Below are 15,314 nucleotides of genomic sequence, written 5' to 3'. Positions count from 1 at the left end.
GTCTTTGCTGGAGCTGCTGTCCCCGCGACCCGATTCCGGATAAGCGGTTGAAGATGGATGGATGGATGGATGGAAAGAAATGATGGATGGATGGAAAGATGATATGAAAGAAATTAAAGAAGAAATTAAAGAAATGAAAACAGATCTGAGAAAAGCAACAACAGAACACAAACAAGATGTGAAAAGTCTGCAGCTAAATATAGAAAGTTTGCAAACTCAGAACAACTCCAGAAATAATGAAGCCACTGAAATGAGCAAACAAATGAAGACCCTTCAAGAAGACAACAACATACTGAGGAATATCATAGATGAAATGGATCAGGATAAACGAATGAATGCTATCATCGTGACAGGGCACCGAATTAAACCAAGATCCTATGCGAAAGCTGTGAATAATGAAGGTGAACCAGGTGAAATGGATATGGTCCCAGCAGAACAGCAAGTGGTCAACTTTCTGCAATCAAAAGAAATTGAAATTGACATTAATACCATCGAAACATGCATCCCACTGAACGGAAGAAACAACAACGCCACTCCAGTCGTGCTCGTGAAACTCGTAAACAGAAAATCTAAAATGGCATTGCTGAGACAGGGAAAGAAGCTGAAGGGAACAAATGTGTACATGAATGAGCATCTCACAAAACGTAACGCTGGAATCGCCAAGAAAGCACGCGACTTGAGGAAGCAGGGAAAAAATCCAGGGAACTTGGAGCGCCAACTGTAATATCTACATCAAGCTGAATGGAGGTCCAGAAGCAAGAGTACTTGCTGTCCATGACATCAAGGACCTGGACAATTTTTAAAGTTTACACAGCTACCACAACAACGATGATAATGGACTCTGACAGAAAACAAGCACCTAAATTCAGTATCGACACTACTATGTTCCAAGGGACTCCCACATTAGTAATAATTGTTTTTATTATACAGATGATCAATATAATAGCAATATTAAATGTGAGAACAAATTGTCAATTATTCCTTTTAATAGCAGAAGCTTGTATGCAAACTACAACAACATTAAGAACTTTTTGGAACACATCAACGAACCCTTCAAAGTGATTGCTGTCACAGAAACATGCACTGATGATAAAAAAGGAATAGATTTTGATCTGGAAGGATATGAACTAAACTAAATGATAAATGGGTTGTACTTGTATAGCGCTTTTCTACCTTCAAGGTACTCAAAGCGCTTTGACAGTAATCCCACATTTACCCATTCACACACTGATGGCGGGAGCAGCCATGCAAGGCACTACCAGCAGCCATCAGAGGCAAAGGGTGAAGTGTCTTGCCCAAGGACACAACTAGGAAGGTAGAAGGTGGGAATTGAACCCCAGTAACCAGCAACACTCCGATTGCTGGCACAGCCACTCTACCAACTTCGCCACGACGTCCCATCAACAGAACCAACAAAAATGGAGGAGGAGTAGCTGTGTACGTGATGGAGAACCTGAACTACAAAGTGGTAAAAAACATGTCATTTGCTATAGATAATATCTTAGAATGTATAACCATTGAAATATGTCAGGAAAAAAGCAAAAACATATTTATCAGTTGTATAGATAGATCACCTAAGTCAAGTATAGAAACATTATTGTGATTACTTATGGAGTATATTGTGAATAAATTGAGAACAGGAAGTGAACAAAAGTTTTAGCAACTGTTATGTAAAGGAAAAGGGGTAGGATTAAATAAGCTCTGCTTCTTCCTACTCCTTTTCGAACATGTTGAAAAGAGAAACTGGAAATTGTGATGTATCATGTTGTATGCTTGCATGTTCCAAATAAACTCAAACTCAACTCACTTTTTTTCCTCTAACTCTGCAACCATACACCTTAGAGTCATATAACTTGGTATATGACACATGCTAACTATTAGCATGCTAACATTAACATGCTAACTTTTTCAGCTAATTTTACAATTTAATCTCTAATTGGTACACCTTAGAGTTATATAACTTGGCATGTGACACATGCTAACTGTTAGCATGCTAAAATTAACATGCTAATGTTTAGCTCCAGTTTTGCAACAGTTTTCCCCAGAGTCATATGTCTTGGTATATGACACATGCTAACTGTTAGCATGCTAACATTAACATGCTAACTTTTTCAGTTACTTTAACACTTTATTCTCTAAGTGGTACAGCTTGGAGTCAACTTCGTATGTGACACTTGCTGTTAGCATGCTAACATTTAGCGCTAGTTTTGCAACAGTTTTCCCCAGAGTCATATAGCTTGGTACATGCCACTCGTTAACTGCATTTTAACATTAGCATGCAAACTTTTTCAGCTAATTTCACACTTTTTTTTCTCCAACTCTGCAGCCATACACCTTAGTCATATAACTTAGTATATGACACATGCTAACTGTTAGCATGCTAATGTTAACATGCTAACTTTTTCAGATAATTATACACTTTTTTTCTCTAATTCCACTGCCATAAACAGAGTCATTTAACTTGGTTTCTGACATATGCTAACTGTTAGCATGCTAAATTTTTCAGCTAATTTCACACTTTTTTTCCCGCCCTGTAACTCTGCAACCATACACCTTAAAATCATATAACTTGGTAAATGACACATGCTAACTGTTAGCCTGATCAGTGTCAGAGCTTGGTCCGCATTGCCGGCAGTAAGTCGGACACGTTTCCAGTGAGGGTTGGACTCCGCCAAGGCTGCCCTTTGTCACAGATTCTGTTCATAACTTTTATGGACAGAACTTCTAGGCGCAGTCAAGGCGTTGAGGGGATCCGGTTTGGTGGCTGCAGGATTAGGTCTCTGCTTTTTGCAGATGATGTGGTCCTGATGGCTTCATCTGGCCAGGATCTTCAGCTCTCACTGGATCGGTTCGCAGCTGAGTGTGAAGCGACTGGGATGAGAATCAGCACCTCCAAGTCCGAGTCCATGGTTCTCGCCCGGAAAAGGGTGGAGTGCCATCTCCGGGTTGGGGAGGAGATCTTGCCCCAAGTGGAGGAGTTCAAGTACCTCGGAGTCTTGTTCACGAGTGAGGGAAGAGTGGATCGTGAGATCGACAGGCGGATTCGGTGCGGCGTCTTCAGTAATGCGGACGCTGTATCGATCCGTTGTGGTGAAGAAGGAGCTGAGCCGCAAGGCAAAGCTCTCAATCTACCGGTCGATCTACGTTCCCATCCGCACCTATGGTCATGAGCTTTGGGTTATGACCGAAAGGACAAGATCACGGGTACAAGCGGCCGAAATGAGTTTCCTCCGCCGGGTGGCGGGTCTTTCCCTTAGAGATAGGGTGAGAAGCTCTGTCATCCGGGAGGAGCTCAAAGTAAAGCCACTGCTCCTCCACATGGAGAGGAGCCAGATGAGGTGGTTCGGGCATCTGCTCAGGATGCCACCCGAACGCCTCCCTAGGGAGGTGTTTAGGGCACGCCCGACCGGTAAGAGGCCACGGGGAAGACCCAGGACACGTTGGGAAGACTATGTCTCCCGGCTGGCCTGGGAACGCCTCGGGATCCCCCGGGAGGAGCTGGACGAAGTGGCTGGGGAGATGGAAATACTGACAACACATGGAAACTAACGGAAAGGTCATGATAGGTTGCAACAAATCATAAATGGCCTTATGAACCAGATCTTTGTATTCGAAACAAAACCATTTCAATAATACAAACCATATAACAGCATAGTATTTACCAGGAAAAAAAGCACATATTAAAGCTTGTAAATAGTGTTTTGAGTTCTTTCTGCATATAGATTAAGGCAGACCTGGCAAATTAAGGCTGCCATTATGATGTGCAGTGATGTTTTCAAAATTAGTCTTGAACTATACAAAGTATTTCAATGGTTGAAATCTGCACTTTTGAATGATATACTAGTTACTATGGTAATCTAATTAGTTACTATGTTAATCTAAGTCACAGCAGCTCGGACGAGGTACCAAGCAGTGAGGGTGGGGAGCGTTTCCACAGAGTGTTTCCAGAGCGGCCAGCCTGAAATGCGGGTGTCAGGGACGGACGCGGAAGGAGATTTTTACAACAAAGTTCTAAAGCTTAGTGATACATCAGATATATCAGACTGTAGGTAGGTTTTTTTTTTAACGTTGCATTTTTGTTGCGTTTTGCTTGATTGTAAAATATGTCGATCGAGAGGTCAATATTCAGTGTTTTATCGTTCATAGTTAATATTGTAAATCCCACATTTTGTATTTTCATGTACATTATGGGTTTCTCATTCAGTAAAAAAAATTTAAAATTCCATTCCGTTTTTTAAGGCTGTCTGTCGTATTGTTTTTAGCATTCAATCAGATATTATACATATACATATACATACATACATGCATATCTATATATCTATATCTATATATATATATATATATATATATATATATATATATATATATATATATATATATATATATATATATATATATATATATGCTGTATATATATATATACATATATCTATATGTATATATGTATCTATATATATATACAGTTTATATATATAGACATCCCACTGGGGTGAGTTTTTCCTTGCCCGTATGTGGGCTCTGTACCGAGGATGTCGTTGTGCCTTGTGCAGCCCTTTGAGACACTTGTGATTTAGGGCTATATAAATAAACATTGATTGAAGTCTGGGCTTCCCTGCTTAGGCTGCTGCCCCCGCGACCCGACCTCGGATAAGCGGAGGAAGATGGATGGATGGAACTGTTAGCCTGCTAATGTTAACATGCTAACTTTTTCAGATAATTTTACACTTTTTTTTCTCTAATTCCACTGCCATAAACCTTGGAGTCATTTAACTTGGTATCTGACATATGCTAACTTTTTCAGCTAACGTTACGCTTTGTTTTCTCCAATTCCAAAGCGATACATTTTTTAATCTAAATGTCGATTTTGGATTAATTTGAGATTGCATGAGCGCTGAAAAGTGTGCATATTACAAGGGACATTTCATTAGGCACACGGGGTGAGTGATATTGCAGCGAGTGTACCTAATGTTGTGGCCAGTATAAAAAGGATGCGAATAAAGCAGATATGTTAATAATGTCAGGCATGTTAATATTTAAATTAGTGCACCAATGGGTGTCAAAGGCAGCGAGTTCAAAAAGCTCTCCAGCGTTGAGCGGTACTCTTCCGGGTGGCATCGCATGTGCGCGGCGTGCTTGGAGCGCACCCACTTCCGGCTCCGCACGGCCACGCCCCTCCGCCGCCATCGCGCCACAGTCCTCTCCAGCGCGGCCGTGTCGCACAGGGCGTCGTCCTCGCTGAAGAAGAAGAGCGCCGGCGCCGTGACGGGGCTGCTGTCGAACACCTGCATGGCGCGCAGGTAGACGTCGGCCGTGCTGCTCTTGAAAAGCCAGAAGTAGAACATGGCGGTGCTCTTCACCACGCGCTCCAGGCGCGGCGCCAGCGTCTTGCCCAGGCCTGAGAACACACACCACACACGTGACCTTTGACCCCATTCTAAAGTCATACTGCTAGAACAGGGGTCGGCAACCCGCGGCTCTAGAGCCGCATGCGGCTCTTTAGCGCCGCCCTAGTGGCTCTCTGAAGCTTTTTCAAAAATGTATGAAAAATGGAAAAAGATGAGGGGAAAAATATATATATTTTTTGTTTTAATATGGTTACTGCAGGAGGACAAACATGACACAAACCTCCCTAATTGTTATAAAGCACACTGTTTGTATTAAACATGCTTCACTGATTCGAGTATTTGGCGAGCGCCGTTTTGTCCTACTAATTTTGGCGGTCCTTGAACTCACCTTAGTTTGTTTACAATGTATAACTTTCTCCGACTTTCTAGGACGTGTCTTATACCACTTCTTTTTCTGTCTCATTTTGTCCGCCAAACTTTTAACGTTGTGCATGAATACACAAAGGTGAGTTTTGTTGATGTTATTGACTTGTGTGGAGTGCTAATCAGACATATTTGGTCACTGCATGACTGCAAGCTAATCGATGCTAACATGCTATTTAGGCTAGCTATATGTACATATTGCATCATTATGCCTCATTTGTAGCTATATTTGAGCTCATTTAGTTTCCTTTAAGTCATCTTAATTCAATGTATATATCATGACACACTATCTGTTTGTAATATGGCTTCTAATTTGTTGCGGCTCCAGACAGATTTGTTTTTGTATTTTTGGTCCAATGTGGCTCTTTCAACATTTTGGGTTGCCGACCCCTGTGCTAGAAGAACAAACACAATCAACACTTCCCCTGGCAAAAGTCAATAGGGTTCTTGCTCAGGAAGATCAACAGCTAGGTCACCATGGAGCAGTGATTCTGAAACTGTATGTACACCAGCTCCATCTAGTGGTACGTCAAAGAATCACTTAATTAAATATTCAAACACAGTGTTACTGTTCAAACAGTGTGTAATGTTACAGCAGGGGTGGGCAATTAATTTTTACCGGGGGCCGCATGAGCAACCCGAGCTCTGCTGGAGGGCCACATCGACAATATTTCAATTAAATTTCGCTCAATATTATTTTTGATGTATTTTTGATAGTAAGATAAATAATAATAATAATAATAATAATTAATAATAATAGTAATACTTCAACATAGTGTGTGTAACAGCATTCCATGACTAATATAAATAAATTAACATTAATAATAAATGACAGTAAAATAAGCACACGTATGACTGAGGAGTCATAGTGTAACTTTGTGTGGTGTTTGAGTTGTCCGACTTTTTGTGTGGCCATAAACGCACCAGTGGTTTAGTGCTATGCGTGTTGGTGACAGATGACAAGTTGGTTTTGGCCTGGTTTGTACGGCAGAAAATGACTAGTTTTTTCGAGATAGAATTGTTTTACTCATGTTTTTGGTGTGGTTATGTCCGAATATAAACAGTTTTGCTCAATAAAGTGATCGATATAATTCCTGTCCTCGAAGCATCTCGATAGACGTTACAATAATTGAACGGTGTTCAATTGAACGGTGTTGACGAACACCGTTAGGGCCGCAAAATTACATAGAATAACTATGTTTATTTTGTTTAGAATTCAGATGGGATTTGATTTGGCATATATTTGCTGCGCGCAGCGGACGCTTGAGCAGTGCGCAATTGCGCAGGCGCGCACCTTAGAGGGAACGTTGCTTTGCAGTCCATGTCTTGTTGGAAACACGCCATTCTTCATCAACTTTTCTCTTTTTAGCGTCTCGGGTGTAAACCGTGCATCACTTGTCGCTGCATGTGCACCTTCACTCGCAGGTTACACACGGACACACGCCCATAAATAATACCTTTCAAAATAAAAGCAGCACAGTTGTATTGCGCGCACGACATAGATGTTTTTTCAACTTTACAGCAGCTGTTCACATTCACTCACAATCACGCACACGCGTACGTCCACACGGAAGTAATACAAATAACGATTTTCAAAACAAAAGCAGCACCGTTGTATTGCACACTCGACATAGATACTTTTTTAAATTTATTTTGTAATTTATAATTGGCCTATCCGGCCCGCGGGCCGCAGAATGCCCAGGTCTGTGTTACAGTGACCAAAAATATGAAATATAGTTGTTAAATAAAACTTCTAACCTTGTTTTTAACGAATATTTAGGCCTACTACGCTACTGTATTTTAATGTTGGTCATTATGTTGGTATTTGGAGAGCCAAGTGTTTTCTGAGGTGGTACTTGGTGAAAAAAGTTGGAGAACCACAGTAGAGAAAACAAGAGGTCAAAGGTAGGGATGTATATCGTTCGGATTTACCTGTACAGATATTGATATTCCTTAATGAAACAGGTATTCCATGCATCTATCCATTTCTACCGCTTGTCCCTTTCATGGTCGCGGGGGGTGCTGGAGCCTGATAAAGGTATTCATCGGTGCTATATCTAATTGGTGCAAATAAAGATGTGAAAAATGCATTTTTATTAGCATGATAAGTTGTACACCATCAACATGATGTAACACACGTTACAAACTTTTGTGTGGCGTAGCTTCCTTATTTGTGATTACTCCAAGCTGATTGTCAGATCCTAGGGCTGGGCGATACAACAACAACAACAAAAAGTCAACATTTTTTTAATTTTATTATCATTATAATAATTTTTTACATTGTTTTTAACCCGAGTTTTAAAGCATCTGTACCGAAAACCAAATAAACTAGGGATTAGTTCAACATTTGATTAACGTTAAAAGTAAACAAAAAGGAGTTAAATAAGAAAACGCACAATAATATGATATAATTCAGGGATTTTGGGCACACTAGTGTGCTGTGAGATATTGTCTGGTGTGTCGTGGGAAATTATGCAACTTCACCTAATTCAGGGGTGTCCAAAGTGCGGCCCGGGGGCCATTTGCGGCCCGCAGCTAATTGTTTACCGGCCCGCCACACATTCTGGAAATACTATTGTAAAAATAAAAAAGAACATTAAAAAAAGTTGAATGAGGTGAAATCTAACGAGAAAAAGTTGCAATGTTGACACAAAAGCTGCCATGCAGGCTGTTTTTTTTTCTTTTGTCCTTCTTCATTTTTCACTGCACGTAAGCAGCAATGCTGAAAACCAACATTGAATGCCAGTGACCTTCGATCCCTCAGGCGGTAATGCGTCAAAAACCGACATCACTGTGAAAAGGATATACCACTGTCAGTAACTACAGTTTGTCGCTACATCTGTAAGTGCAAGTTAAAACTACTATGCAAAACCAAAGCCATTTATCAACAACACCCAGAAACGGTGCCGGCTTTACTGGTCCCGAGCTCATCTAAGAGGGACTGATGCAAAGTGCAAAAGTGTTCTGTGGTCTGACGAGTCCACATTTCAAATTGCTTTTGGAAACTGTGGACGTTGTGTCCTCGATAGCAGTATCATTAGTTCTTGGTCTGACCCAATTAGGAACTGGTACCATAAAATAGTGGTACTCTGTGGGGCTGTGAATCTTTGGGCATCACATGATTCGGTTTTTGAGGCTAACGATTCGATTCAGAATCGATTCTTGATTCAAAACGACTCTCGATTCACATTAAAAAAAATGTTTTAATACCATTGGGTGCCAGTTCTATGATTAACTACATTCCTCCATAAAATAGATAAACAGCTCTGATCAATTTTTATATTACTTAAAAGAAAACTGGTTTTGTTTAATAAAACTATACCCAAACATTTACTAAAGTGGCTGGACAGGACAGATTTCTGGAAATACAAAAAAATTACATTTTTATATTAAAAAAAAAAAATAATCGATTAAGAATTGTTACAAATAAGAATCATGATTCTTTTTTTTTTCACCCCTAGTACTCAGTACTAAAAACAACAGCATTGGAAGCATAATATGACTACATCATTACTTTCATCTTTAATTATGATCATGATTTCTGGTTATGTTAGGCCAGACGGCACACCACTGCCTCTACTAGCTTTGACTGCTGTCAGGTGACTTAGCAGAGGTTAAAGGTCAGATTAGACCTTTTAGAAAATCAAAGGACAGCAGCAAGAACCCTAAAGCTAACTTTTGGAATGCTACTGATTTTCTATTCTTTGCTTACTTGAGTTAGCTACCAGTTGGACAGTCAAAGATAGAGTTTCTGCTGAAGGTGTCATGATCTGTGGTCTGGATCATGTTTTTTGTTATTTTCGGTTTAAGACTCCAAAAGTTCCTGTTTACACTCCCTTGTTTGTTTTAGTTTCCATGATGACTAACTAGTTTCACCTGTGTAATGTGTTTGACTCATGCACCTGCTTTAAACAGAGACTATTATTTAAGCCTGTTTTGCCAGTTAGTCGGCGTCGGCGTCATTACTCTGTTCATGCCATAGATTCATGCTCTGCCAAGTAAGTTTTGTTTCATGTTCATAGTTTCTGCCTATGTGTTAGTTTTTGTATCATACGCTAAGTTGTGCCTTCGCCTTGAGCGCCCTTTTGTTTTGTACATATTGATAGCGAACAATTAAAAATGTTCCTACCTTCAAGCTCCCCGTCATGACAGAAGGAAAGTTAACAAGAGTGCAGTAGGGAATAATTCAAGGTAACCCGAGCACCAGCGGGCCCTCGCTCACCTGTGGCCATGTGCTCCAAGGTGCCCACCACCAGGCTGTCGTAGATGTGACCTACGACCCTGCGGGCCAGCGCGTCATGTTCACCCCGCCTGTGGGCCACGTGGGTGAGCACCTGTGTGAAGGTGTAGCCCCCGATGGACGAGGCATAGATGAGCAGGGGCCGCCCGCTGAACTCGGGCCCCTCCAGCACTCGGAGGACCTCCCCGCCGTAGTCCAGCCCCCAGCAAGGCCAGAGGAAGTGCAGCACGCTGCTCTGCACCAGCAGGACGTCCATGCCGCGCTCCAAGTACGTGTGGAAGTACTTGGACGCCGCCGCCGGATGGGCGCCCAGCCAGGACAGGAAGAGGAGGAGAGGGCGGGAGGACGAGGAGGGCTGTGATTGGACGTGGCTCGGGGAGGACGCAGGAAGCGGGTCAGAGGTCGGAGGAGAAGACTGGAAGTAAATGATGCCTTTGCTGATGGTCCTGCTGCTGAACCTGCTGTCAGGCTTGGGGGAGTCTGCTGCGAACAGGCTGGGAGTAAAAACAACAGGAATTTAAAATAGGGAATAATTACAATAGGAATTAAAAATAGGGAATAAAAACAACAGGAATTAAAATTAGGAATTAAAAACAACAGGAATTAAAAGTGGGAATAAAAGCAATAGTGGATGCATATGCAAAAGAGCAATATATTTATATGTACAGTAATCTATTTATTTATATCTGCACCTTATTGCTTTTTTATCCTGCACTACCATGAGCTAATGCAACGAAATTTCGTTCTTATCTGTACTGCAAAGTTCAAATTTGAATGAAAATAAAAAGGAATTCTAAGTCCAAGTCTAATAGGAATTAAAAATAGTGAATAAAAACAACAGGAATTAAATGTAGGAATAAAAACATTAGGAATTAAAAATAGTGAATAAAAACAACAGGAATTAAATGTAGGAATAAAAACATTAGGAATTAAATGTAGGAATAAAAACATTAGACATTAAAAATAGGGAATAAAAACAACAGGAATTAAAAGTAGTAATAAAAACATTAGGAATTAAAAATAGGGAATAAAAACAACAGGAATTAAATGTAGGAATGAAAACATTAGGAATTAAATGTAGGAATAAAAACATTAGCAATTAAAAATAGGGAATAAAAACAACAGGAATTAAATGTAGGAATAAAAACAATAGGAATTCAAAATAGTAAATAAAAACAACAGGAATTAAAAGTAGGAATAAAAACAGGAATTAAAAGTAGGAATAAAAACAATAGGAATTAAAAATAGGGAATAAAAACAACAGGATTTAAATGTAGGAATACAAATATTAGGAATTAAAAATAGGGAATAAAAACAGGAATTAAATGTAGGAATAAAACATTAGGAATTAAATGTAGGAATAAAAAAATTAGAAATAAAAAATAGGGAATAAAAACAACAGAAAATAAAAGTAGGAATTAAAACAATAGGAATTAAATGTAGGAATAAAATCATTAGGGATTAAAAATAGGGAATAAAAACAACAGGAATTAAATGTAGGATTAAAAATAGGAATTAAAAACAGGAAATAAAAACAACAGGAATTAAAAGTAGGAATAAACAATAGAAAGTAAAAGTAGGAATAAAAACAATAAGAATTGCAAATATGAAAAGAAATGGAATTTTAAAACAAAATATAAAAACAATAGGATTAAAATACAGTATAGGGAACAGAACAATAAAAATGGAGAAATATGAAAACGATGAGTTTAAAACAAAATGTAAATCAAAACAATAGGTTTAAAATATAGGGAACAAAACTATAACAATTAAAAAATTAGAAAATTGGAGTTTAAAGCAAATATGAATAAAAAAAAACCCAAATATGAATAAAAACAAATAGGGAATAAAACCACAGCTAACTTTGCTGCATTCTTTAGCCCCGCGTGACCTATATTCCACCGGCAACACGCAAGCAAAGATAAACAAACAAACAAACAAACAGAATCCACAACAAGCATCTATTTATTACCCGCTGAAGAGTGGCAGGTTGCCCATCGTGTCCCCGCTGTAGAGGCACACACGGCCGGCGTGTCGTCGTCGCGTGCAGCAGGTGGAAGTGCGGTGGTTCCGGTTCAGAAGCTGCGAAGGATGGAAACTGTGTCGCCCCTCCCCCCCCCCCCCCCCTCCAACTTCTGCATTGTGCCTTCGTCAGAGGACGCGCGATGGGTCAGCTATGACGCATTCTAATATAAAACTAGCACGTTTGTTATCAGTGGACTCCTTTGGTGTATTTATAGCTCGCTGCGGCCAATGGAACAACTTGTGAGTCGCGTCTAATGAAGACTTTACACTTCTAAATATGGAAACATTTAAAGGTCAAAACAGGTTTATTCTGGAAGCACAACTGCTTCCAATAACCGCACTACATCCTACGGCCATAGGGTGGAGCCAGAGAGCAACACAGTGCTCGACACAGTAATCACGGTGTATATATTATCGTTTTTTAAAACACTAAAGTACAAAAATAAATATATTAGGTACGTACAAGTAAAAATAAGCATTTAACATTTTCATATACATTTAAAACTAATATTTAAAAAAAAAAATTTAAAGAACCGCAATGACGTACGACAGCTACACTACATCATAGGGCCACATGGTGGAGCCAGAGAGCAACATAGTGCCTTACACGGGGACGCCTACCTGCATTAACAGGTCAATCAAATAGTCATTGACTCATTACTATGATAATGATTAACATTGTTATAAAGTTATGATACTGTGAGTAAATGAGAAAGTAAATATCTAAATCTAATTTACATTTATAGCAATTTAAAAATGTTTGTAGTCTTAAAACATTCTACAGTATTGTGTATTTGTCTTTATATTTCATGTATTGTAGCTTGTTGCGTAAAATGTCTTAAAACCTGTAAAAAAAAATTAAACATTACTATCTATAATAACTGTTTCATGTATTAATGTGGAACATGATACTAAAAGCTACTAAATATTGTTTTCTTTTTTGTAAATATGTGCAAGAAGAAACAATAATAAACATTTAAAAATATGTATTTTACCTGTAAAACAGATATTTTAATGTTAAACACTTTTTCTAATCCAGGAGCTGCAAAGACGTGCAATAACTACGCTACACGGTAATCGCTGCAAAATATAATACAACACGAAGAAGAAAAAAAAAACGTTTTTTGATAATGTAAGAAAATATTCTAAATGTATTAACAGTTACTATAGTCCACAATATTTCCACCCAATAAGTGTATAATAATTGTGAGCTGTTTGTTCTACAATATTTTTGTGTATGACTAAGAAGTTAAAAAGTATTAATATGGTAAATAATATTTTTAAAAAGGAGAAAAATACTTAATTTGCTCTTCTATAAGGATTTGCAAGTAAAATACAATTTTACTTCGTTTTTCCCCCAAGTTAGGAAGAGCAATTACTTCCTATGACGCCACCACATCAAATGGCCACATGGGAGCGCCAGAGAGCAACTCAGCGCTATGCACACAATAGCTGCTGATAATAGAACCTTTAAAACACCTCTGAATGTGAAAGTTGTGTTGCCGTCCATCTTTCTTTTTAGACCCCATCCTGTGCAGCAAGGACCCTCCCCCTATTAAGACCCCAGTCCAACTCCACCCTGCAGAGACTTTCCTTTGCCATTGTTTGTCCCGAGGCCCAATTGTCCCAGTGAAGAGGGAAAAGAGTTATTGGGAGGGACGGAAGGCGGAGATGAGGGGGGAAAAAAGAAATGGTTGACCGAACTACTAGAAACATCTTTATAAGGATGCAACAACAACTACACAAATAGACTGGAGGAAGACAACAATGTTGTCTATAAAAAGATTTCACTTTGTACGGCAGGAGCAACAAACTATTGTTCAAGTCACACAAAGAACAACATTCTGCACACACACTCACACAGTTACAGATACACACATACAGATACACAACGGACTTTGACCTGCTCTGTCGTGTCTTAAGGTCGTCTGGCAGCCTCGAGAGGACAAAAAGTCCCAAAACATAAAAAGACAGGAATATGTGTCAGGGTGCAAAAACATAACGAAAACAACATTTGATACGGTTACACTGACAGAAAGGCATATTTAATCATGCTTGGCTTGATATATGTATGTACATCAAAAGTAACAAATACATGCAAAATTCTTATATATACTTCATTAATTTGCTTGATATATATACAGTATATACATCAAAAGTAACAAATACATGCAAAATTCATTACATTGAAGCTTTTTGAGATGTTTTACAACCTAAACTTAGCAAGTTATTAGTGGGACGCCTGTCATGACACTTTTATCCGCAAGAGGCCACCTGAGCTGAGCCATCTATAATGATACAGGCTTTATTACCTGAAGAATATTCTTCCCATCCATCCATCCATTGTCTACCGCTTGTCCCTCTCGAGGTCGCGGGGTGCTGGAGCCTATCCCAGCTGCACTTGAGCAGAAGTGAAGTGAATTATATTTATATAGCGCTTTTCTCTAGTGACTCAAAGCGCTTTACATAGTGGGTGGCACTGGGAGCAGGTGGGTAAAGTGTCTTGCCCAAGGACACAACGGCAGTGACTAGGATGGCAGAAGCTGGGATCGAACCTGGAACCCTCAAGTTGCTGGCACGGTCACTCTACCGACCGAGCTATACCGCCCCAGAAGGCAGGGTCGACCCTGGACAAGTCGCCACCTCATCACAGGGCCAACACAGATAGACAGACAACATTCACACTCACATTCACACACTAGTGCCAATTTAGTGTTGCCAATCAACCTATCCCCAGGTGCATGTCTTTGGAGGTGGGAGGAAGCCGGAGTACCCGGAGGGAACCCACGCAGTCACGGGGAGAACATGCAAACTCCTTGCACTGAGCCTAGTCTATAAAATCCGCTACACCTCCCTGATACCGAAGTACATGTCAAACTACTTCCTTAACGTAAATGACCGCCATAACCACAACACCAGGGGGAGCTCCACTAACCACGTTAAACCTAGATTCCGAACTAACAAAGGTCTTAACTCATTCTCTTTCTATGCCACATCAATGTGGAATGTGCTCCCAACAGGTATAAAAGAAAGGGCATCTCTATCCTCCTTCAAAACCGCAATAAAAGTTCACCTCCAGGCAGCTACAACCCTAAACTAACACCCTCCCCGGATTGCTAATAATCAAATGTAAACAATCAAATGCAGATTCTTTTTCTTATGCCTTCTGATCTCTCTCTCTCTCTCTCTCTCTCTCTATGTCCACTACTTGATGTCCATATCCCCCCCCCCCCCCACCCACCCCCTCCCTCCACACCCCTGATTGTAAATAATGTAAATAA

General features: G+C 39.8%; 1 protein-coding gene across 1 annotated transcript; it reads right to left on the bottom strand.

Moving 5' to 3' along the window:
- Window positions 1-4,463: 4,463 nt before the first annotated feature.
- Window positions 4,464-12,126, bottom strand: LOC133662699 (uncharacterized). The gene is made up of 3 exons (XM_062066823.1): window positions 11,981-12,126; window positions 9,991-10,502; window positions 4,464-5,395 (listed from the first exon to the last, which is right to left on the bottom strand). Exons 1-3 carry the CDS (start codon window positions 12,004-12,006, stop codon window positions 5,034-5,036), a joined length of 900 nt encoding a protein of 299 aa, XP_061922807.1. The 5' UTR covers window positions 12,007-12,126; the 3' UTR covers window positions 4,464-5,033.
- Between the last annotated feature and the right edge of the window lie 3,188 nt (window positions 12,127-15,314).

The sequence above is a fragment of the Entelurus aequoreus genome, linkage group LG12 (genome assembly GCF_033978785.1).
Source record: "Entelurus aequoreus isolate RoL-2023_Sb linkage group LG12, RoL_Eaeq_v1.1, whole genome shotgun sequence".
Lineage (NCBI taxonomy): Eukaryota > Metazoa > Chordata > Actinopteri > Syngnathiformes > Syngnathidae > Entelurus > Entelurus aequoreus.
This window is presented reverse-complemented; position numbering and strand designations above follow the sequence as displayed.

Excerpts from the sequence above, each read along its gene's own strand:
- LOC133662699 (XM_062066823.1), bottom strand. The coding sequence starts at position 12,006 with ATGGGCAACCTGCCACTCTTCAGCGG. Across the intron at positions 10,503-11,980 it reads AACCTGCCACTCTTCAGCGG|CCTGTTCGCAGCAGACTCCC; the intron begins GTAATAAATAGA and ends TTTTACTCCCAG. Across the intron at positions 5,396-9,990 it reads CTTGGAGCACATGGCCACAG|GCCTGGGCAAGACGCTGGCG; the intron begins GTGAGCGAGGGC and ends GTGTGTTCTCAG.